Raw genomic sequence first — 23,993 nt, 5'->3', positions numbered from 1 at the left:
AATGAACACTGAAATTCAAGTATTTATTTCTTATTTATATTTATATATATATATATATATATATATATATATATATATATATATATATATATATATATGGGAAAAAAAATCACAAGACTACTTCATCTCTACAGGCCTGTTTCATGAGGGGTTCCCTCAATCATCAGGAGATGATTGAGGGAACCCCTCATGAAACAGGCCTGTAGAGATGAAGTAGTCTTGTGATTTTTTTTCCCACACATACATATAGTATGGTATCGAGCACTATTTTTTTTTTGGATAACCTTATTAAGACATATATATATATATATATATATATATATATATATATATATATATATATAATAAAATATATTTATAACAAAATAAATATATATATATATCTAGAATTCACTGAACGTCAAGTATTTCTTATATATATATATATATATATATATATATACATATATATATATATATATGTATATATATTAGAGATGCGCGGTTTGCGGACACAACCGCGGAGTGCGCGGATTATCCGCGGATCGGGCGAATGAAATAAAAAAAAATAAGATTTTATCCGCTCGCGGGTCGGGTCGGGTGGATTAATTATATATATATATATATTTTTTTTTTTTTTTTTTTTTTGCGGGTGGCAGTTAAACCAATTGGGAAATATATATACATAGTTAAATGTTGTTACCCACATACGAAAAACGAGCAGGCACCTGCTGCATATGCCACAACAGAAGAAAAAAAAAAAAAAAAGAGATGGACACTTTTACGGAGCGGAGAAGGGACGCGAGGACCGAGGACCCTTCCCCCGAGAGGGCCCCACCGGGAGCCGTAGCTGAGGCGATCCGCGAGAAGGGCCCGACGCACGTCCAGGGTCACCACCGCGGCCACCGCACCGACACCCCGCCTCGTCCGCCTTCGCCGCGGCCGGCGTCACGCGCAGCAGGTAAGCAGCTTACCTGCCCGCCACCCCCGTGGCCGGGGGCTCGTAACAGGGGTCACTCCGCGCGCTCCGCCCGCGCAGCTTACCTGCCCGCCACCCCTGTTGCCGGGGGCGCGTAACAGGGGGCGCGTAACAGGGGTCACTCCGCGCGCAGTGCGCTCACGAAAGGGGTGGGGCTCACCCTGGTTGATATAGACAGCAGCTAGGACGGTGGCCATGGAAGTCGGAACCCGCTAAGGAGTGTGTAACAACCCACCTGCCGAATCAACTAGCCCTGAAAATGGATGGCGCTGGAGCGTCGGGCCCATATACCCGGCCGTCGCCGGCAGCGAGACGCGCTTGGAGGTGCGCTCAGCGCGGCTCCCATATCATTGCGCACTGGTGTGCGTCTGGGTCGTGACAGCGTGGCACGCGAATGTCTGTGCTGCATTGGATCAGTCTCCTTTCTTTAACAGGCAAAAGCTTTATAACCTCACTAATGCCTTGCATCGTCTATATTAGATATATAACAGCGGGCGGGTGCGTTTCTGATCAAATGTTAGATCGGTTGGATGGCGGATGGTTGACGACTTTCTGATGCGGTTGCGGATGAAATAATTGCCTATCCGCGCATCTCTAATATATATATATATATATATATATATATATATATATATATATATCCATCCATCCATCTTCTTCCGCTTATCCGAGGTCGGGTCGCGGGGGCAGCAGCCTAAGCAGGGAAGCCCAGACTTCCCTCTCCCCAGCCACTTCGTCCAGCTCTTCCTGTGGGACCCCGAGGCGTTCCCAGGCCAGCCGGGAGACATAGTCTTCCCAACGTGTCCTGGGTCTTCCCCGTGGCCTCCTACCGGTCGGACGTGCCCTAAACACCTCCCTAGGGAGGCGTTCGGGTGGCACATCCTGACCAGATGCCCGAACCACCTCATCTGGCTCCTCTCCATGTGGAGGAGCAGCGGCTTTACTTTTGAAATTCTGTGTTGGCCCTGCGATGAGGTGGCGACTTGTCCAGGGTGTACCCCGCCTTCCGCCCGATTGTAGCTGAGATAGGCTCCAGCACCCCCCCCCCACCCCCCGCGACCTCGAAGAGAATAAGCGGTAGAAAAAGGATGGATGGACTTGTTGAATTCTAGCTGTAAATATACCCCTCCCCTTTTTTTTTGGCAAATAATAATTAACTTATAATTTCATGGCTGCAACACGTGCCAAAGTAGTTGGGAAAGGGCATGTTCACCACTGTGTTACATGGCCTTTCCTTTTAACAACACTCAGTAAAGGTTTGGGAACTGAGGAGACACATTTTTGAAGCTTCTCAGGTGGAATTCTTTCCCATTCTTGCTTGATGTACAGCTTAAGTTGTTCAACAGTCCGGGGGTCTCCGTTGTGCTATTTTAGGCTTCATAATGCGCCACACATTTTCAATGGGAGACAGGTCTGGACTACAGGCAGGCCAGTCTAGTACCCGCACTCTTTTACTATGAAGCCACGTTGATGTAACACGTAGCATTGTCTTGCTGAAATAAGCAGGGGCGTCCATGGTAACGTTGCTTGGATGGCAACATACGTTGCTGTATGTACCTTTCAGCATTAATGGCGCCTTCACAGATGTGTAAGTTACCCATGTCTTGGGCACTAATACACCCCCATACCATCACACATGCTGGCTTTTCAACTTTGCGCCTATAACAATCCGGAAGGTTCTTTTCCTCTTTGGTCCGGAGGACACGACGTCCACAGTTTCCAAAAACAATTAGAAATGTGGACTCGTCAGACCACAGAACACTTTTCCACTTTGTATCAGTCCATCTTAGATGAGCTCAGGCCCAGCGAAGCCGACGGCGTTTCTGGGTGTTGTTGATAAACGGTTTTCGCCTTGCATAGGAGAGTTTTAACTTGCACTTACAGATGTAGCGACCAACTGTAGTTACTGACAGTGGGTTTTCTGAAGTGTTCCTGAGCTTATGTGGTGATATCCTTTACACACTGATGTTGCTTGTTGATGCAGTACAGCCTGAGGGATGGAAGGTCACGGGCTTAGCTGCTTACGTGCAGTGATTTCTCCAGATTCTCTGAACCCTTTGATGATATTACGGACCGTAGATGGTGAAATCATTAACTTTAGAATTTGATGCCAGCAACACGTGACAAAGAAGTTGGGAAAGGTGGCAATAAATACTGATAAAGTTGAGGAATGCTCATCAAACACTTATTTGGAACATCCCACAGGTGTGCAGGCTAATTGGGAACAGGTGGGTGCCATGATTGGGTATAAAAACAGCTTCCCAAAAAATGCTCAGTCTTTCACAAGAAAGGATGGGGGCGAGGTACACCCCTTTGTCCACAACTGCGTTAGCAAATAGTCGAACAGTTTAAGAACAACGTTTCTCAAAGTGCAATTGCAAGAAATTTCGGGATTTCAACATCTACGGTCCATAATATCATCAAAAGGTTCAGAGAATATGTAGAAATCACTCCACGTGAGCGGCATGGCCGGAAACCAACATTGAATGACCGTGACCTTCCATCCCTCAGACGGCACTGTATCAAAAACCGACATCAATCTCTAAAGGATATCACCACATGGGCTCAGGAACACTTCAGAAAACCACTGTCACTAAACACAGTTGGTCGCTACATCTGTAAGTGCAAGTTAAAGCTCTACTATGCAAAGCGAAAGCCATTTATCAACAACACCCAGAAACGCCGCCGGCTTCTCTGGGCCCGAGATCATCTAAGATGGACTCATGCAAAGTGGAAAAGTGTTCTGCGGTCTGACGAGTCCACGTTTCAAATTGTTTTTGGAAATATTCGACAGTGTGTCATCCGGACCAAAGGGGAAGCGAACCATCCAGACTGTTATCGACGCGAAGTGTAAAAGCCAGCATGTGTGATGGTATGGGGGTGCATTAGTTCCCAAGACATGGGTAACTTACACATCTGTGAAGGCACCATTAATGCTGAAAGGTACATACATGCTGCGATGAGGTGGCGACTTGTCCAGGGTGTACCCCGCCTTCCGCCCGATTGTAGCTGAGATAGGCTCCAGCGCCCCCCGTGACCCCAAAGGGAATAAGCGGTAGAAAATGGATGGATGGAAGGTACATACAGGTTATGGAACAACATATGCTGCCATCTAAGCGCCGTCTTTTTCATGGACGCCCCTGCTTATTTCAGCAAGACAATGCCAAACCACATTCAGCACGTGTTACAACAGCGTGGCTTCGTAAAAAAAAAGAGTGCGGGTACTTTCCTGGCCCCGCCTGCAGTCCAGACCTGTCTCCCATCGAAAATGTGTGGCGCGTTATGAAGCGTAAAATACGACAGCGTAGACTGTTGAACGACTGAAGCTCTACATAAAACAAGAATGGGATAGAATTCCACTTTCAAAGCTTCAACAATTAGTTTCCTCAGTTCCCATTTATTGAGTGTTGTTAAAAGGAAAGGCCATGTAACACAGTGGTGAACATGCCCTTTCCCAACTACTTTGGCACGTGTTGCAGCCATGAAATTCTAAGTTAATTATTATTTGCAAGTTTATGAGTTTGAACATCAAATATGTTGTCTTTGTAGTGCATTCAATTGAATATGGGTTGAAAAGGGTGATTGTATTCTGTTTATATTTACATCTAACACAATTTCCCAACTCATATGGAAACGGGGTTTGTATTTAACCAGCATGCACTCTGAGGACTTATTTAACCAGCATGCACTGTGAGGACAGCTCGCTGTTGCGCGGAAGTCAGGCAGTAAACCGCTAATACCCTGAGGACTCGGAGGAAGGCGCAGCGGCTTTCAGCATCTCGCAGACCTACTAAGGGAACACACTTCTATTTTTTTATTTTTTTTTATTTTTTTAAGAATCTACATCTTTTTTTTTAGGAATTGTACACCTGACGCGATTAACTTTCAGTGGAAATTTCCCTGGGCTCGACCCCAGACATTTTTGCACCATGGCGGTCCACCGCCTGTCACTCAAAGGCAGGTGTGGCGGCGGCAGGTGAAGCTTAAGACCCGCGGTCCGGACGTGTGGGGAATGAAAGCGTGGCTTCTTACTCGGGAGCATGCCGCCCAAGAAAAAGGTAAAAGCATACATGTGATTGTCGTGTGTGTGTGTGTGTGTGTGTGTGTGTGTGTGTGTGTGTGTGTGTGTGTGTGTGTGTGTGGGACAGGAAGTGTCACAGGACGCGCCATCTGTTGCACTGGCCGTTAATCCCTGGGAGGCCTTTGGCTAAACCTGCATGTGCGCACGTAGAACTATCACTGGCATCGGGAGTTACATCATCTCATATAGGCTAGAGCAGGGGTGTCTAACTCATTGTAGATAAATCTACTCCCCAAGTGGGGCCGGGATTGATAAAATCACGGCACGATAACTTCAAAATAAAGACGACTTCTGATTTTTGTTTCAAAATAGAACAAGCACATTCTGCACTGCAAAACAACGAAATCCAAGATGAATTAAAGCTGCAAGCAGCGTTGGTCGGGCCCGCGTATTTGGCAGGTGCTAGTCCTAAGCGTCCCAATACTTTTGTCCAGTTTTAGTCCCAAGTGTCCCAATACTTTTGTCAAGTTGTAGTCTTAAGTGTCCCAATACCTTTGGCCAGTGTAGGTGTCCCAATACTTTTGTCCAGTGGTAGTCCTAAGCGTCCCAATACTTTTGTCAAGTTTTAGTCCCAAGTGTCCCAATACTTTTGTCAAGTAGTTGCCATAAGTGTCCCAATACTTTTGTCCAGTTTTCGTCCTAAGTGTCGCAATACTTTTGTTCAGTGGTATTCGTAAGTGTCCCAATATTTTTTTCCAGTGTAAGTGTCCCAATACTTTTGTCAAGTTTTAGTCCAAAGTGTCCCAATACTTTTGTCAAGTTGTAGTCTTAAGTGTCCCAATACTTTTGGCCAGTGTAGGTGTCCCAATACTTTTGTCCAGTGGTAGTCCTAAGTGCCCCAATACTTTTGTTCAGTGGTATTCGTAAGTGTCCCAATACTTTTGTCAAGTTGTAGTCTTAAGTGACCCAATACTTTTGGCCAGTGTAGGTGTCCCAATACTTTTGTCAAGTTTTAGTCCTAAGTGTCGCAATACTTTTGTTCAGTGGTATTCATAAGTGTCCCAATATTTTTTTCCAGTGTAAGTGTCCCAATACTTTTGTCAAGTTTTAGTCCCAAGTGTCCCAATACTTTTGTCAAGTTTTAGTCCTAAGTGTCGCAATACTTTTGTTCAGTGGTATTCGTAAGTGTCCCAATATTTTTTTCCAGTGTAAGTGTCCCAATACTTTTGTCCAGTTTTCGTCCTAAGTGTCGCAATACTTTTGTTCAGTGGTATTTGTAAGTGTCCCAATATTTTTTTCCAGTGTAAGTGTCCCAATACTTTTGTCAAGTTGTAGTCTTAAGTGTCCCAATACTTTTGGCCAGTTTTCGTCCTAAGTGTCGCAATACTTTTGTTCAGTGGTATTCGTAAGTGTCCCAATACTTTTGTCAAGTTGTAGTCTTAAGTGTCCCAATACTTTTGGCCAGTGTAAGTGTCCCAATACTTTTGTCAAGTTGTAGTCTTAAGTGTCCCAATACTTTTGGCCAGTGTAGGTGTCCCAATACTTTTGTCAAGTTTTAGTCCTAAGTGTCCCAATACTTTTGTCAAGTAGTTGCCATAAGTGTCCCAATACTTTTGTCCAGTGTAAGTGTCCCAATACTTTTGTCCAGTTTTCGTCCTAAGTGTCGCAATACTTTTGTTCAGTGGTATTCGTAAGTGTCCCAATATTTTTTTCCAGTGTAAGTGTCCCAATACTTTTGTCAAGTTTTAGTCCCAAGTGTCCCAATACTTTTGTCAAGTTGTAGTCTTAAGTGTCCCAATACTTTTGGCCAGTGTAGGTGTCCCAATACTTTTGTCCAGTGGTAGTCCTAAGTGTCCCAATACTTTTGTCCAGTTTTAGTCCTAAGTGTCCCAATACTTTTGTCAAGTAGTTGCCATAAGTGTCCCAATACTTTTGTCCGGTGTAAGTGTCCCAATACTTTTGTCCAGTTTTCGTCCTAAGTGTCGCAATACTTTTGTTCAGTGGTATTCGTAAGTGTCCCAATATTTTTTTCCAGTGTAAGTGTCCCAATACTTTTGTCAAGTTGTAGTCTTAAGTGTCCCAATACTTTTGTCAAGTTGTAGTCTTAAGTGTCCCAATACTTTTGGCCAGTGTAGGTGTCTCAATACTTTTGTCAAGTAGTTGCCGTAAGTGTCCCAATACTTTTGTCCAGTTTTAGTCCTAAGTGTCCCAATACTTTTGTCAAGTAGTTGCCGTAAGTGTCCCAATACTTTTGTCCAGTGTAAGTGTCCCAATACTTTTGTCCAGTTTTCGTCCTAAGTGTCGCAATACTTTTGTTCAGTGGTATTCGTAAGTGTCCCAATATTTTTTTCCAGTGTAAGTGTCCCAATACTTTTGTTCAGTTTTCGTCATAAGTGTCCCAATACGATGGACGGGACCGACTTTGACGGCACATAAAATCCAACCAGGAGCTGTAATTGAAACTCTTTCGTCAGCTTTTAATCAGAAGGGTTCAATCTCTCTCCTGTGTTAGTTTGAAGCCGACACGACAAACACGCTCAGAGGAGATCATTTTTGAAAAAAGGTGACCCGGTTTTTACAAAACTTTTGTTTTGAAGGGGGAATTGCAAACTTCCTGTTAATTTTTGCTGGAGGTTGTCAATATATGAAATGTAGGTCTAAGTGAGACCTACATAGAGGTTTTTGTTTCATGTCTCTACGACATTCCTACTGGGAGTTACAGGCAGTTTAGTCAGTGTTTTCTCCCGAGGAGCAGTTTTGTCTGTGTTTTTTTCCTAGGGGGCACTAGAGCGCAATTTTGAGTTTTGGGGTTGTTGTTTTTTTAATTAGATCGCAATTTTTGCCAGTCCTGATGTGTGTGTCCAGTTTGGTGAGTTTTGAAGCATGTTTAGGGGGTCAAATTATAGCTAAAAGAGGCAAAAGTGACTGTTTTTACAAAACGTTTGTTTTGAAGGGGGAATTGCAAACTTCCTGTTAATTTTTGCTGGAGGTTGTCAATATATGAAATGTAGGTCTAAGTGAGACCTACATAGAGGTTTTTGTTTCATGTCTCTACGACATTCGTACTGGGATTTTGAGGTAGTTTTGTGTGTGTTTTCTTCCTAGGGGGCACTAGAGTGCAATTTTGAGTTTTGGGGTTTGGTTTTTTGATTAAATCGCAACTTTTGCCAGTCCTAATGTGTGTGTCAAATTTGGTGAATTTTGAAGCATGTTAAAGGGGTCAAATTACAGCTCAAAGAGGCGGCGGTATAATAATAAAAACAACCTTATTTTTGAAGGGGGATTGCAAACTTCATGTTGATTTTTGCTGGGGGTTGTCAGTGTATGACATGTAGGTCTAAGTGAGACCTACATAGAGGTTTTTGTTTCATGTCTCTACGACATTCCTACTGGAAGTTACAGGCAGTTTTGTCTGTGTTTTCTTCCTAGGGGGCACTAGAGCGCAATTTTGAGTTTTGGGTTTTGTTTTTTTTTAATTAGATCGCAATTTGTGCCAGTCCTGATGTGTGTGTCCAGTTTGGTGAGTTTTGAAGCATGTTAAGGGGGTCAAATTATAGCTAAAAGAGGCAAAAGTGACTGTTTTTGCAAAACTTTTGTTTTGAAGGGGGAATTGCAAACTTCCTGTTGATTTTTGCTGAAGGATGTCAGTGTATGAAATCTAGGTCTAAGTGAGACCTACATAAAGGTTTTTGTTTCATGTCTCTCCGACATTCCTAGTGGGAGTTACAGGCAGTTTAGTCAGTGTTTTCTCCCTAGGAGCAGTTTTGTCTGTGTTTTCTTCCTAGGGGGCGCTAGAGCGCAATATTGAGTTTTGGGGTTGTTGTTTTTTTTAATTAGATCGCAATTTTTGCCAGTCCTGATGTGTGTGTCCAGTTTGGTGAGTTTTGAAGCATGTTAAAGGGGTCAAATTATAGCTAAAAGAGGCAAAAGTGACTGTTTTTACAAAACTTTTGTTTTGAAGGGGGAATTGCAAACTTCCTGTTAATTTTTGCTGGAGGTTGTCAATATATGAAATGTAGGTCTAAGTGAGACCTACATAGAGGTTTTTGTTTCGTGTCTCTACGACATTCCTACGGGAAGTTACAGGCAGTTTAGTCAGTGTTTTCTCCCTAGGAGCAGTTTTGTCTGTGTTTTCTTCCTAGGGGGCGCTAGAGCGCAATTTTGAGTTTTGGGGTTGGTTCTTTTTTAATTAGATCGCAGTTTTTGCCAGTCCTGATGTGTGTGTCCAGTTTGGTGAGTTTTGAAGCATGTTAAGGGGGTCGCAACAGGGTCACCACCGCGCCCACCGCACCGACACCCCGCCTCGTCCGCCTTCGCCGCGGCCGGCGTCACGCGCAGCAGGTAAGCAGCTTACCTGCCCGCCTCCCCCGTGGCCGGGGGCTCGTAACAGGGGTCACTCCGCGCGCTCCGCCCGCGCAGCTTACCTGCCCGCCACCCCTGTTGCCGGGGGCGCGTAACAGGGGTCACTCCGCGCGCAGTGCGCTCACGAAAGGGGTGGGGCTCACCCTGGTTGATATAGACAGCAGCTAGGACGGTGGCCATGGAAGTTGGAACCCGCTAAGGAGTGTGTAACAACCCACCTGCCGAATCAACTAGCCCTGAAAATGGATGGCGCTGGAGCGTCGGGCCCATACCCGGCCGTCGCCGGCAGCGAGACGCGCTTGGAGGTGCGCTCAGCGCGGCTCCCATATGATTGCGCACTGGTGTGCGTCTGGGTCGTGACAGCGTGGCACGCGAATGTCTGTGCTGCATTGGATCAGTCTCCTTTCTTTAACAGGCAAAAGATTTATAACCTCACTAATGCCTTGCATTGTCTATATTAGATATATAACAACGGGCGGGTGCGGTTCTGATCAAATGTTACATCGGGTGGATGGCGGATGGTTGACGACTTTCTGATGCGGTTGCGGATGAAATAATTGCCTATCCGCGCATCTCTAATATATATATATATATATCTGCATGCATTATGACTTTAAAGCAGTGGTCCCCAAACTACGGCCCACAGGCCGGATCTGGCCCCCCAGCATCCAAAATACGGCCCACAGGAAGTCCCAAGTTAAATTTTTTTTATTTATTTATTTTTTTTAATCTTCCTTTTTTAATCCATTTTCTACCGCTTGTTACTCTTGGTGTCTCCTAGCCGCTCAGGCAAATCATATTGTCTAAAAATGCATTTTTCCCATCGATAACATGACAATGTTAAATGTTGATGAACATCAATGTTATTTGATGTTAAATGACAAAACAGCTTATAAAGACAATGTATATATATATATATATATATATATATATATATATATATATATATATATATATATATATATATATATACAAGTTTGGGGACCCCTGCTTTAAAGCAAGTTATTGATCAAATTGTACACTGTAAAAATGACAAATGATTTCAAAGTAAAAAAAAAAAGGCACCTCGGTCGCCAGAATTGTACTTTAAAGGGTGGTGCAGTATGCTTTTTAATTTACAGTAAATGCTGTAAAAAAAACACCGTAAATTTTAATCTAACATTCCGGTGACTGAGCAGCCAGCAAAATCTACAGATTTAGTTTAAGTTTAAGTAAAACATATTAATGATATTGTCATCAAATGCATAGGCAATTGTGTAATAATATTAAGTTAATGATAGTCACATATATATATATATATATATATATATATATATATATATATATATATATATATATATATATGTGTGTGGGGAAAAAAATCACAAGACTATTTCATCTCTACAGGCCTGTTTCATGAGGGGGGGGTACCCTCAATCGTCAGGAGATTTTAATGGGAGCATTCGCATACCATGGTTTATATAGGGCACAGAGTGGGTGGGTACAGGCTGGCCTAGGGGCGTGGTGATTGGCTCATGTGTTACCTAGGAGGTGTTTCCGTCTATGGCGGCATGCTGTGACAATTTCGCTGCGCTTGTTGAGGGATGACGGGTCTGGACGGTAAATAATAAACAGTTTCTCTTTCAAGCATAGGTTGCATCTTTTATTACCACTATTGTAAGGTGTGCTGGATGCAAGAATTTGCCATGTTATTGAATATTCAACATTATTGTCTTTGAGGTCCCAAATGTGTTTGCTGAGTTCTGTGGTATTTCGCAGGTTTTTGTTCCTGAAAGAAGCCTTGTGATTGTTCCATCTGGTTTTGAATTCACCCTCGGTTAATCCTACATATGTGTCGGATGTGTTAATGTCCTTGCGTATTACCTTAGATTGGTAGACAACTGATGTTTGTAAGCACCCCCCGTTGAGAGGGCAATCAGGTTTCTTTCGACAGTTACAGCCTTTGGAGTCGCTCTGTCTGGGGGCCGACGGCTCATTTGCAATTGTTTTGTTGTGGTTTGAGATGATTTGTCGTATATTGTTCATGCAGCTGTAGCTCAATTTAATGTTGTTCTTGTTGAATACTTTTCTTAGGGTGTTGTCTTTGGGAAAGTGTTTGTCAATCAGATTGAGGAATTTGTGTCCAATGTTAGTTGAGACGTTTTTGCTGTATGGGGGGTTGTACCAGATGATGTCGTTTCGTTTTCTGTTCTTTTTTGGCTGGTTTCCTGGCGTGGGTTCATAGGTGAGGGTGAAATTGTATCCGCTTTCATCAAGGGCTTTTTGGTACGGGGGGGTTGCTTGGTCAAATTCAGCTTTGCTAGATGACAGCATCGATAGCCTTTTATTGATTCCGGTAGGTGTTCTTTTCGTGGTGGTGGGTGGGTGGTTGCTGTCATGGTGCACGTATTGGAGTGTTGTGTTGGGTTTCGTGAATGGTTGGTAGCTGTTATTTCTCAGGTTGAAAGTGACGTCAAGGAAGTTGACGATTTGCTTGTTGGCTTCAATCGTGATCCGTAGGCCGTTCTCTTTGAAAATTTGGCATATGCGCTTCTTGGTATTCTCGCTGCTCCTTGGCGAGGCGCGACACACTGCCAGTCCGTCATCACGGTAAATACCAATATATATATATATATATATATGTATGTATATAAATGAACAGTCAATCAGCATGCTAAATCCAACTATAAGCTACATTCTTGTATGACAACAGAATGGCTAGCAGAACAGAAGGCAGAGGAAACTACACCTTTTGATTTAGTATTTGCTAGTTGAACTTTACACGTCACAAAAAAGGTCAATTCGGATCGCTAACGCTGTTAGCATAAATGAATGGGATTTAACATAGAGAAAATTAGCATCACGGCTAACGGAGAAATATCTCCGGTTCATTATGAGACTGTGGTGGTACATATACCTAGCTAGCTAGAGATATTGGCCCCAAAATCATGGAACAAGTACAGGAACAGCTAGCTAGCTTGAGTGTAAGTCTGCTGGAGTAGTCTACAGTCATACAGTAACAAGCAATTACACTTAAATACCATAGATCAAATATATTTACCCCATCAACACTTACCTGACTGGATGAAGTCCTTGGGCTCAAATACTAGTGTGGCCTCAATAGCCCTGCTGTAGTGTGGAGCATGCTGGGAATTATCTGGGCATGTGATGGAGGAATGCACAGTGCAGGGTTGAAATTCCACTGAATTCGCATTAAATCAGGTTGTTTTAGCTAATAATCTTGCTGTAATATCTAGCATGTTGCATTCAATGTTTATTCCCATTAATTTCCCATTAATTCCCATGGAAAATTTCCAACTTTGAATATTCCTGGAATTTTGCAACCCTACTTGGGATAAGATTAGAACATGACAATGGAAAAAGAACTTGTCAGTTGGGGTGCTGAACCACTGCACTGCAAAAAGTCAGTGTTCAAAAACAAGAAAAAAATATACAAAAATTTGGGATATTTTATTTGAACTAAGCAAAATTATCTGCCAATAGAACGAGAACATTTGGCATGTCAAGACTTTCCAAAACAAGTCAAATTAAAGCTGCAAGCAGCATTGGTCGGGCCCGCGTATTTGGCAGGTGCTAGTCCTAACTGTCCCAATACTTTTGTCCAGTGATAGTCATAAGTGTCCCAATACTTTTGTCTACTTTTAGTCTGAAGTGTCCCAAGACTTTTGTCTAGTGTACCTACCTTGTCTGCATTGTGTGGGCACGCTGGTGCTTCCTGCTTTTAAGCAGCCATCTTAAAAAAACAGCAGCGCAGCAGCATCAGCGCAGCGGGTCTTTGAAGGGTCATAAAATCAAAACCGGAGCAGTTAGAAAAAAAGAGCTTCCGTCATTGTAATCACAAGGGTTCAATCTCTCTCCTGTGTTAGTTTGAAGGCGAAACGACAAACGCGCTCAGAGGAGTTCGTTTTTGAAGGAAGGTGACCGGTTTTTACAAAAAATGTGTTTTGAAGGGGGAATAGCAAACTTCCTGTTGATTTTTGCTGGGGGTTGTCAATTTATGAAATGTAGGTCTAAGTGAGACCCACATAGAGGTTTTTGTTTCATGTCTCTCCGACCTTCCCAGTGGGAGATACAGGCAGTTTTGTCATATTTTGAGCAGTTTTTTGTGCGTTTCATTAAAAAATTGCGCTAGAGCGCAATTTTGAGATTTGGGGTTAGTTTTTTTTTTTTATTAGATCGCAATTTGTGCCAGTCCTGATGTGTGAGTTCAGTTTGGTGAGTTCTGAAGCATGTTAAGGGGGTCAAAATACAGCTCAAAGAGGCAAAAGTGACTGTTTTTAGTACTTTTTTGTCTTGAAGGGGGAATTGCCAACTTCCTGTTGATTATTGCCCGAGAATATACTATTATGAAATCTAGGTCTAAGTCAGACCTACATAAAGGTTTTTGTTTCATGTCTCTCCGACCTTCCTAGTGGGAGTTACAGGCAGTCTAGTTTTTTTTTTCCTAAGGGGCGCTAGGGCGCAATTTATTTTGAGTTTTGAGGTTTGGTTTTTTGATAAAAAGTTTTGCCGTATATTACTAATGTGTGTGTAAAATTTGGTGAGTTTTGAAGTATGTTAAGGGGGTCAAATTGCAGCGCAAAGTTGCGGAAGAATAATAATAATAAAGAATAAAACCTTACAAATTCAATAGGTCCTTATGTCCCATTGCATAAGGACTCCCTTCGGGAGTCCTTATGCAATGGGCCATGCGGGCCCTAATTAGCTAACCTCGATGAACCCAAAAATAGCTTAAAATAAGTATATTCTCACTAATAACAAGTGCACTTTTCTTGGTAGAAAAAAAAAGAGACCTTTTTTCTCAATATGTTGAAATATATTCTTAAATTAAGCTCCTGTAGAATTTTGTAGAAGTCCTTGGGTTCAAATACTAGTGTGCCCTCAATAGCCCTGCTGTAGTGTGTAGCATGCTGGGAATTATCTGGGCATGTGATGGAGGAATGCACAGTGCAGGGTTGAAATTCCACTGAATTTGCATTAAATCAGGTTGTTTTAGCTAATAATCATGCTGTAATATCTAGCATGTTGCATTCAATGTTTATTCCCATTAATTCCCATGGAAAATTTCCAACTTTGAATATTCCTGGAATTTTGCAACCCTACTTGGGATAAGATTAGAACATGACAATGGAAAAAGAACTTTGTCAGTTGGGGTGCTGAACCACTGCACTGCAAAAAGTCAGTGTTCAAAAACAAGAAAAAATTATACAAAAATTTGGGATATTTTATTTGAACTAAGCAAAATTATCCGCCAATAGAACAAGAACATTTGGCATGTCAAGACTTTCCAAAACAAGTAAAATTAGCTAACCTCGATGAACCCAAAAATAGCTTAAAATAAGTATATTCTCACTAATAACAAGTGCACTTTTCTTAACAGAAAAAAAGGGAGATCTTTTTTCTCAAAATGTTGAAAAATATTCTTAAATGAAGCTTTGTTCTGTAGGCTGTTAGTACTTTCAGTCCCCCTTGTCACCTCTAAGCCTCTTACTGCCTTCCTACGCAGATACCTGCTCTTCTTCCGGGCCAGGAAGTGGAGCAGCAAGACGATCTGAGCTGTCTGGAAAGTTCCAGAAGGGACACCGTACGAATCTATTTAAAGACTAGAAACATTTTTTTGCAAATGCTGAGCCAGTCTGAGTTGAAGATAATATATTCCGGTTATCTTTTCTTTTATCTGATGGGCTGCAGTCAAGTGGGTCTCTCTCGTTCTTCCTCTCCCTTTTAAATCCCGGATTGACAGACGCATGCTATCTTAATCTCCTTACTCAAAGACAATCATGACCCGGAGAAGCAAGAGAGGCGCTTTATCTGTGAAGCACGTCCATTTCAAATGTCTGTTCAGTCTACATGATGATGATATGGTTTGATGAAGATTTATAAGGAAAGAATGAATGCATCTTTTGCTGCCACTTCTGATACAAAACCCAACCAAGGTGAAGTTGGCACGTTGTGTAATTCGTAAATAAAATGCCAGAGACTCCCCGCAACCGGACGGGAAGACCGCCCCCGCCCCACCGGCAACCGGGCCCCCCCCCCCCGGAGAGCGCGGCGAGGCCAGCCCCCGGCCACCCCACCCAAATCGGCCGCCGCAGGACCACCCAGGCACAGGGCCACGGGAACCACCCACCCCACCCGCAGGGACCCCAACGATGGAGATGGAACAACCAGCAACCGCCCCGCCGAGTGACCCCTCTGAGGGAGGGGAAAAATTAAAAAATAATATTAATAAAATATATAAAAAAATTAATAAATAAATAAAAAAAAGAATTAAAAGAAGATCACAGACATGCTGACAAACAAGGTCACTACCCCAGCAACTGGCCGACTCGCAGCAACCTCCGGTTGCGGGGAGTCTCTGGGTCCCTCGGGCGGGGCGTCTCGCCTTTCTGCCCGTGTGGGGTGTGGTCTCTCGCTGGCTTGGGGTCTGGCTGTCCCCTGCTTTTCTCGTGCCCTGTCCTCTGCCGGGTGCGTCTGTCTGCGGCCTGCTGCTGGCCCTTGTGGGTGAAATTGGCACGTTGTGTAATTCGTAAATAAAATGCCGCTTCTGATACAAAACCCAACCAAGGGGAAGTTGGCACATTGTGTAATTCGTAAATAAAATGCCACTTCTGATACAAAACCTAACCAAGGTGAAGTTGGCACGTTGTGTAATTCGTAAATAAAATGCCACTTCTGATACAAAACCCAACCAAGGGGAAGTTGGCACGTTGTGTAATTTGTAAATAAAATGCCACTTCTGATACAAAACCCAACATCAGTGAAGTTGTCACGTTGTGTAATTTGTAAATAAATGCCACTTCTGATACAAAACCCAAAACCAGTGAAGTTGGCACGTTGTGTAATTCGTAAATAAAATGCCACTTCTGATACAAAACCCAACCAAGGGGAAGTTGGCACGTTGTGTAATTCGTAAATAAAATGCCACTTCTGATACAAAACCAGTGAAGTTGGCACGTTGTGTAATTCGTAAATAAAATGCCACTTCTGATACAAAACCCAAAACCAGTGAAGTTGGCACGTTGTGTAATTCGTAAATAAAATGGCACTTCTGATACAAAACCCAACCAAGGTGAAGTTGGCACGTTGTGTAATTCGTAAATAAAATGCCACTTCTGATACAAAACCCAAAACCAGTGAAGTTGGCACGTTGTGTAATTCGTAAATAAAATGCCACTTCTGATACAAAACCCAAAACCAGTGAAGTTGGCACGTTGTGTAATTCGTAAATAAAATGCCACTTCTGATACAAAACCCAAAACCAGGAGCTTTCGGGACGGGGGTTGCCCCCATTGGCCCTCCACCAGGGCACCCTGGACCTGGCTGGGGACCTGTGGCTCCCAGACCCCCGGTTTATTTTCAGTCTGTTTCATCAAGTTGAAATCACATGCCTGCTTTTACAAAGACCACTATGTGATAATTAAAAAAAAAAGAATGATCACAGCCAAAAGACATCTCTTAAAGTCATCAGCCAGAGCTGCATTGTTGAATAATTCAGGCGTGTGTGTGTGTGTGTGTTAGTGTTATTGGGCGGGTGACATTGGCTTGTACTGCATTGAGCAGATGTCTATACCAGCACCAAGTAAACAGTCGTGCCCTGAAGGTACTTTGTACGGGGTGCTTTTGACCTTGGGCAGAGTTAATGAAAGCAGAGAAATAATCCATTTCTCCTGTCCTCTATCAGGGAGAGCGCCAGGACACGGACGCCACCGAGGAGAGGAACGCCCAGGTTCAGTTGGAGAAAGCTAAGGTATTTTTCCTAGTTCTCCAGCACGGGTACCAAGTATTTGCAGTCTTATGACAATCACACCATGTCTGTGGTTGTCCTCCACAGTACAAGCCTGTGGCTTTTGCCGTACGCTGCAACTACTCCTACACGCCGGCGGATGACGACAACGTGCCAGTGCCGGGCCAGGCAGTCAGCTTCGAGGCCAGAGACTTCCTACACGTCAAAGAGGTCTTTAAAACGCGACACCAAGTCAGTGTGTGAACTAGAGATGCGTGGATAGGCAATTATTTCATCCGCAACCGCATCAGAAAGTCGTCAACCAATCCGCCATCCACCCGATGTAACATTTGATCAGAACCGCACCCGCCCGCCATCCGCCCGCACCGGCCCGTTGTTATATATCTAATATAGACGATGCAAGGCATTAGTGAGGTTATAAAGCTTTGGCCTGTTAAAGAAAGGAGACTGATCCAATGCAGACCAGTGCGCAATCATATGGGAGCCGCGCTGAGCGCACCTCCAAGCGCGTCTCGCTGCCGGCGACGGCCGGATATGGGCCCAACGCTCCAGCGCCATCCATTTTCAGGGCTAGTTGATTCGGCAGGTGGGTTGTTACACACTCCTTAGCGGGTTCCGACGTCCATGGCCACCGTCCAGCTGCTGTCTATATCAACCAGGGTGAGCCCCACCCCTTTCGTGAGCGCACTGCGCGCGGAGTGACCCCTGTTACGTGCCCCCGGCAACAGGGGTGGCGGGCAGGTAAGCTGCGCGGGCGGAGCGCGCGGAGTGACCCCTGTTACGAGCCCCCGGCCACGGGGGTGGCGGGCAGGTAAGCTGCTTACCTGCTGCGCGTGACGCCGGCCGCGGCGAAGGCGGACGAGGCGGGGTGTCGGTGCGGTGGGCGCGGTGGTGACCCTGGACGTGCGTCGGGCCCTTCTCGCGGATCGCCTCAGCTACGGCTCCCGGTGGGGCCCTCTCGGGGGAAGGGGCCTCGGTCCCGGACCCCGGCGAGGCGTCGGGGGGCCTTCTCCGCTCCGTAAAAGTGTCCATCTCTTTTCTTTTTTTTTCTTCTGTTGTGGCATATGCAGCAGGTGCCTGCTCGTTTTTCGTATGTGGGTAACAACATTTAACTATGTATATATATTTCCCAATTGGTTTAACTGCCACCCGCCTGAATCTATTTAAAATCTAATTTTTTTTTATTTCAACCGCCCGACCCGACCCGACCCGACCCGACCCGACCCGACCCGACCCGACCCCCGGATAAAATCTAATTTTTTTAAATTTCACCCGCCCGATCCGCGGATAATCCGCGGACTCCGCGGTTGTGCCCGCAAACCGCGCATCTCTAGTATGAACCTCACGGAGTTCATTTGTGGTCAATGTCCTTCCAGAAATTTAACAAAGAATGGTGGCTTGGGCGGCCGGTTAAGGAGGACAGCGCGGTGGGCTTCATCCCCAGTCCGGTCAACTTGGAAACCATCCTGATCCGAAGAGAAGTCCAGGCCAGGAAGGCTGCCAAGGCCTTAGCAAAGTATGTCAACGTGTTTTCCACAGGGACAGCGGGATAACACGAGCTTACTGTTGATCGTTTTATCTTCATTAACTCTAGCAACACGCAGACCAACTAGTGGGACAGAAATACTAGTCCTGCTTCCACCACGCACCACAATTCACTTCAGCCTGTTGTTAGGACCTCCACCTTGGTCAGAACTGTTGAGCAGTGATTTGTGTTAGTAAACAAGAGACCACGAGATCTTTGTGTGAATGTAAACATGGAAGTGAGGAGGTGGGTGTTTGTACACTACATTACCCAGAAGGCTTAGTGCTGTAGACAGGAACCGGAACAGTGTCTGAGTAGTAGGGATTAGTGTTGTCTCGATACCAATATTTTGGTGCCGGTACCAAAATTATTTCAGAGGGGACCATTGCATTATTGGCTTTATTTTAACAAACAATCTTAGGGTACATGAAACATATGTTTATTATTGTAAGTTTGTCCTTAAATAAAATAGTGAACATACAAGACAACTTGTCCTTTAGTAGTAAGTAAACAAACAAAGACTCCTAATTAGTCTATGCAGTAACATATTGTGTCATTTTCCATTCTATTATTTGTCAAAATGGTAGAAAATGAATAATTAATCTACTTGTTCATTTACTGTTCATATCTGCTTACTTTCTCTTTCGCTGTGATGTCAAAATCTGAATGAAAAACTCATTTGGATCAAAGAAGTCTCTTGATAAAGGAAGCCAGACTTGATGCTACAAAAAAATAGTTGATGAAAAAGTAAGATTAGAACACAAAGAAGACCTGTAGAGAGTAATTTAATCCCATTATTATGTTAGATCCACTATGGACTGGACTCTCACACTATTATGTTAGATCCACTATGGACTGGACTCTCACTATTATGTTAGATCCATTATGGACTGGACTCTCACTATTATGTTAGATCCACTATGGACTGGACTCTCACTATTATGTTAGATCCACTATGGACTGGACTATCACTATTATGTTAGATCCACTATGGACTGGACTCTCACTATTATGTTAGATCCACTATGGACTGGACTCTCACACTATTATGTTAGATCCACTATGGACTGGACTCTCACACTATTATGTTAGATCCACTATGGACTGGACTCTCACTATTATGTTAGATCCACTATCGACTGGACTCTCACTATTATGTTAGATCCACTATGGACTGGACTCTCACACTGTAACTCCTTTCGGTACACGGCAACACAGGAAAGTTCTTTTTTGTAAAACGGGCGTTTATTGACTCCTCCTTCTTGCTGTACACACCATCCACGCCAACACGCCGACACGCCAACACGCCAACACGCCATGAGAACTCGTTGGCTGCTTGTAACGAAAAGAGGTTCTAATAATCACTTGCTTGAAGTTTTGCATAAATAATCGAATACACTTAAATCTTTTGAGGAGCTGAAGACAACGTGCTCAAGCACCCTCACCTCTTGCAAGTTCTGCCTTATTTACTGTCCGTGGGGTCGCAACATCACAACAATCGTTCCGCTTTGCAACACAATTAACTCAATACATTTACATTTTGCTCAGGAGATTTTACAATCACACATTTTCTAATAATATTTTATAACTCTGCATCATTAACTTATTAATTAATATTTATTTATTAATGACACATATTTAAAGCATGCAAACTCTTAGCAACAGCTACACACACTATTATGTTAGATCCACTATGGACTGGACTCTCACACTATTATGTTAGATCCACTATGGACTGGACTCTCACTATTATGTTAGATCCATTATGGACTGGACTCTCACTATTATGTTAGATCCACTATGGACTGGACTCTCACTATTATGTTAGATCCACTATGGACTGGACTCTCACTATTATGTTAGATCCACTATGGACTGGACTATCACTATTATGTTAGATCCACTATGGACTGGACTCTCACTATTATGTTAGATCCACTATGGACTGGACTCTCACACTATTATGTTAGATCCACTATGGACTGGACTCTCACACTATTATGTTAGATCCACTATGGACTGGACTCTCACTATTATGTTAGATCCACTATCGACTGGACTCTCACTATTATGTTAGATCCACTATGGACTGGACTCTCACACTGTAACTCCTTTCGGTACACGGCAACACAGGAAAGTTCTTTTTTGTAAAACGGGCGTTTATTGACTCCTCCTTCTTGCTGTACACACCATCCACGCCAACACGCCGACACGCCAACACGCCAACACGCCATGAGAACTCGTTGGCTGCTTGTAACGAAAAGAGGTTCTAATAATCACTTGCTTGAAGTTTTGCATAAATAATCGAATACACTTAAATCTTTTGAGGAGCTGAAGACAACGTGCTCAAGCACCCTCACCTCTTGCAAGTTCTGCCTTATTTACTGTCCGTGGGGTCGCAACATCACAACAATCGTTCCGCTTTGCAACACAATTAACTCAATACATTTACATTTTGCTCAGGAGATTTTACAATCACACATTTTCTAATAATATTTTATAACTCTGCATCATTAACTTATTAATTAATATTTATTTATTAATGACACATATTTAAAGCATGCAAACTCTTAGCAACAGCTACACTCCCACCAAATCACTCATTGACCTGAAATGTGGGATTTTCCATTTTTATCAAAACCAGTTTCAATCATCTGTATGTGTGTGCGTCTTAATTGGCTTCTACTAATGTTACTATTTTATGAATAGGTCTTTCTAGATTAATCAGTCGCGTATGAGGTTTGCCCTTGTCAACAGAAGTCTCACTGAGCACTAGTTTCAGCTTGCGCACTATGCCATCTCTTCCAGGCTGAGCTTCGACTACTGTTGCGAGCTTCCATTCATTTCTTGGGGTACACTCGTCCTTTAAAATCACAATGTTGCTTACTTGTGAGTTCCTTGATGGGCTGTTCAGTTGTCGCACAGGGCCTCTGATGGCGATGAATGTTCTGAGAGCGTTTATGTCATCTAGAGTCTCTATATGCACTGCTCTCGAGCATAAGCAGGTGAAGATCAACCCATAACTTTTAAGTTCTTTTCTTCCTTCCTTTACAAGGAATGGACCAAAACAGTCAAGTCCGCAGTAGGTAAATGGAGGACTTGTCAGAGTTCTTTCTTTTGGGAGATCTGCCATTTGTTGGACTTCTGTGGTTCTCCTGTACCTTCTGCATGGGACGCACTTATAAATGTGTGAGGAGACAATACTTCCGCATCCAAGAATCCATATTCCATTTGCGCGTATCTCATTCATTGTCATCCCTCTTCCTTGGTGGTCTACACGCTCATGGTGATATTTCACAATCAGGTCTGACACGTGTGATTTCCTTGGCAATATTGCAGGGTGCTTCACGTCATGATGAAGGGCTGACTGCGACAACCGTCCTCCCACCCTGAGTATATTGTTTGCATCAAGGTAAGCGTTGAGCCGGTAGAGCTTGTTGCGTTTGCCGAGTTTTTCAGCTCTATTGCATTTGATTTTCTTTATGTCATCAGCAAAGGCTTCCTCTTGTGTGAGCTTGATGATGAAGAACTCTGCTTTACGTCTTTCTTTAAGATTTGTAGTTTGGTCTGTCCATACTTGACCTCCACTACGTCTCCTGACGCATTTCTTCAGTCTGGCGACAGCTTTCACAGCTCTGGACCAAGCTGAGAACTTGCTATGACGGCTGATCAATGGGTTTGTGTTTTCGGCTTTGACGGTATGAACATGAGCTTTCCGCAGTTCTGGTTCAGCGTCATCCACTTCTACTATTGCTTGTTTGACTGACAAACTTGGTTGCCAACGGAAGTCTGGTTCCTTCAACCAACATGAGTCCTTCAATTGGGCTGCACTGGCTTCTTTAGACGCAAGGTCTGCTGGGTTGTCTTTCTTGAACTGTAGTGGTAGCTCATAGTGTCCATCTTCTTTCTGTCTTATCCCCTCTTTTACTCGTGACATGAAGAGAAGATCTTCTTGAGAGACTGGATTGTTGTCTGTTGAGTGGTCTGTGAAATCCATTTCGAGCATCTTAATGATTTCTGAAGGACGTAGCTCTTTGACCTGATTTCTGCAGACAAAGTGCACTTCATTTTTAAGTCGACTTAGAGGTTGTGCGGCAGGAGTCACTTGTCGTACAATGACCCTATGGCTCACACCAATTGCGTCTTCAAACTCAGTTGTTAGCTTGGAACAGCCAACAATGCTCCATCCAAGGTCGGTTCGCTGACCATATGGATGGCCTTCTTCTCCGCATAGAATTTCTCTGGGAAGAAGAGCTTGATGGCAGTTATAGCCTATTAGTAGGCCGACTTGGCACTCCAATTGTGGAGGAATCTTGTGGACCAATGGTTCAAGATGAGGCCATTCTTGGGCTGTCTCTGTAGTGGGAATGTGAGACCTCTCAGCAGGAATGAACTCACGTGAGAAGAGAGGTGGTAATGAGATCATTTTTTCTAAGTCATATCCTCTCACTTGGAGGTTAGACAATTTTTGACAGGGTATGACTGTAGAGACTGATGACATTGTGGAAAGCCGTAGACAGACATTCTCCTTCTTTGTGTTGAGCTCTTGAGCAACTTGGTCCAGGATGAATGTTGTGTCACTCTGCGTATCCAGCAACGCATATGTTAAGATCTCATGCTCAGGCTGTTTTGAGGAAGAGACCCAGACTGGTACTATTGAGGATGTATGTGAGCCTTGATTGCCTTGGGCAACTCTATTGGTAGTTGCTGTTGCAGTTGCAGGGATTTGCTCCGTTCCTCGTGCTTTATTTGAATCACTCTCCACTTTCTTTGATGAAGAACCTTTCTGAAAGTTGTCATCATGCAAGCATGTTGGATGTCTTCTTCGACAGGTATCGCACTTACTTTTGTCCTCACAGTTTCTAGAGTGGTGACCAGTCTTTAGACAGCCAAAGCAAAGTTTTTCTTCTTGTACAAACTTGATGCGATCCAGGATTGTCATTTCAGCAAACTTTCTACACTTCTCCAGCTGGTGTCCAAACTTCTTGCAGAAGACACAAGAGACAGTGTTCTGTGTTGTATTTGTTGACAACGTTTTTGCCTTTATGGTTTCAGTTCTTGTCTGTCTTGGTTTCTCATTCTGTATACTCTTGAGTGCTTGTACAGAGGATATGGGGTCACATGCCAGATCAGCTTCATTTGATAAGAAGTTCACCAACTCTTTGAAAGAAGGATATTCAGCTTTCGCTTGTCTGGTTTCCATTGCTTTACGGTTCCATCTGGACACAAGCCAGTCTGGGAGCTTTGTCAAGATCTTCTGACTTTCAGTGCAGTCATTGAGAATCTCTAATGTCTTGATATGAGGTATTGCAGCCTCACAGCTCTGGAGAAAATCTGCAAGTTCTCTCAGTTCGCATCCATCTTTGGAGCTTACTCTTGG

At 43.6% G+C, this 23,993-nt stretch overlaps 1 protein-coding gene across 1 annotated transcript in view; it reads left to right on the top strand.

Moving 5' to 3' along the window:
• Window positions 1–23,993, top strand: part of cacnb2b (calcium channel, voltage-dependent, beta 2b) — a 71,703-nt gene that overhangs the window by 6,000 nt on the left and 41,710 nt on the right. Inside the window, exons 2-4 of the mRNA XM_061978776.2 lie at window positions 17,026–17,091; window positions 17,176–17,298; window positions 18,465–18,604. Coding sequence (XP_061834760.1) covers window positions 17,026–17,091; window positions 17,176–17,298; window positions 18,465–18,604 — 329 coding nt within the window. The remainder of the gene's footprint in view (window positions 1–17,025; window positions 17,092–17,175; window positions 17,299–18,464; window positions 18,605–23,993) is intronic.

The sequence above is a fragment of the Nerophis lumbriciformis genome, linkage group LG19 (assembly GCF_033978685.3).
Source record: "Nerophis lumbriciformis linkage group LG19, RoL_Nlum_v2.1, whole genome shotgun sequence".
Lineage (NCBI taxonomy): Eukaryota > Metazoa > Chordata > Actinopteri > Syngnathiformes > Syngnathidae > Nerophis > Nerophis lumbriciformis.
The sequence above is the reverse complement of the archived record's forward strand: the minus strand, read 5'-3'. Positions and strand labels throughout refer to the sequence as shown.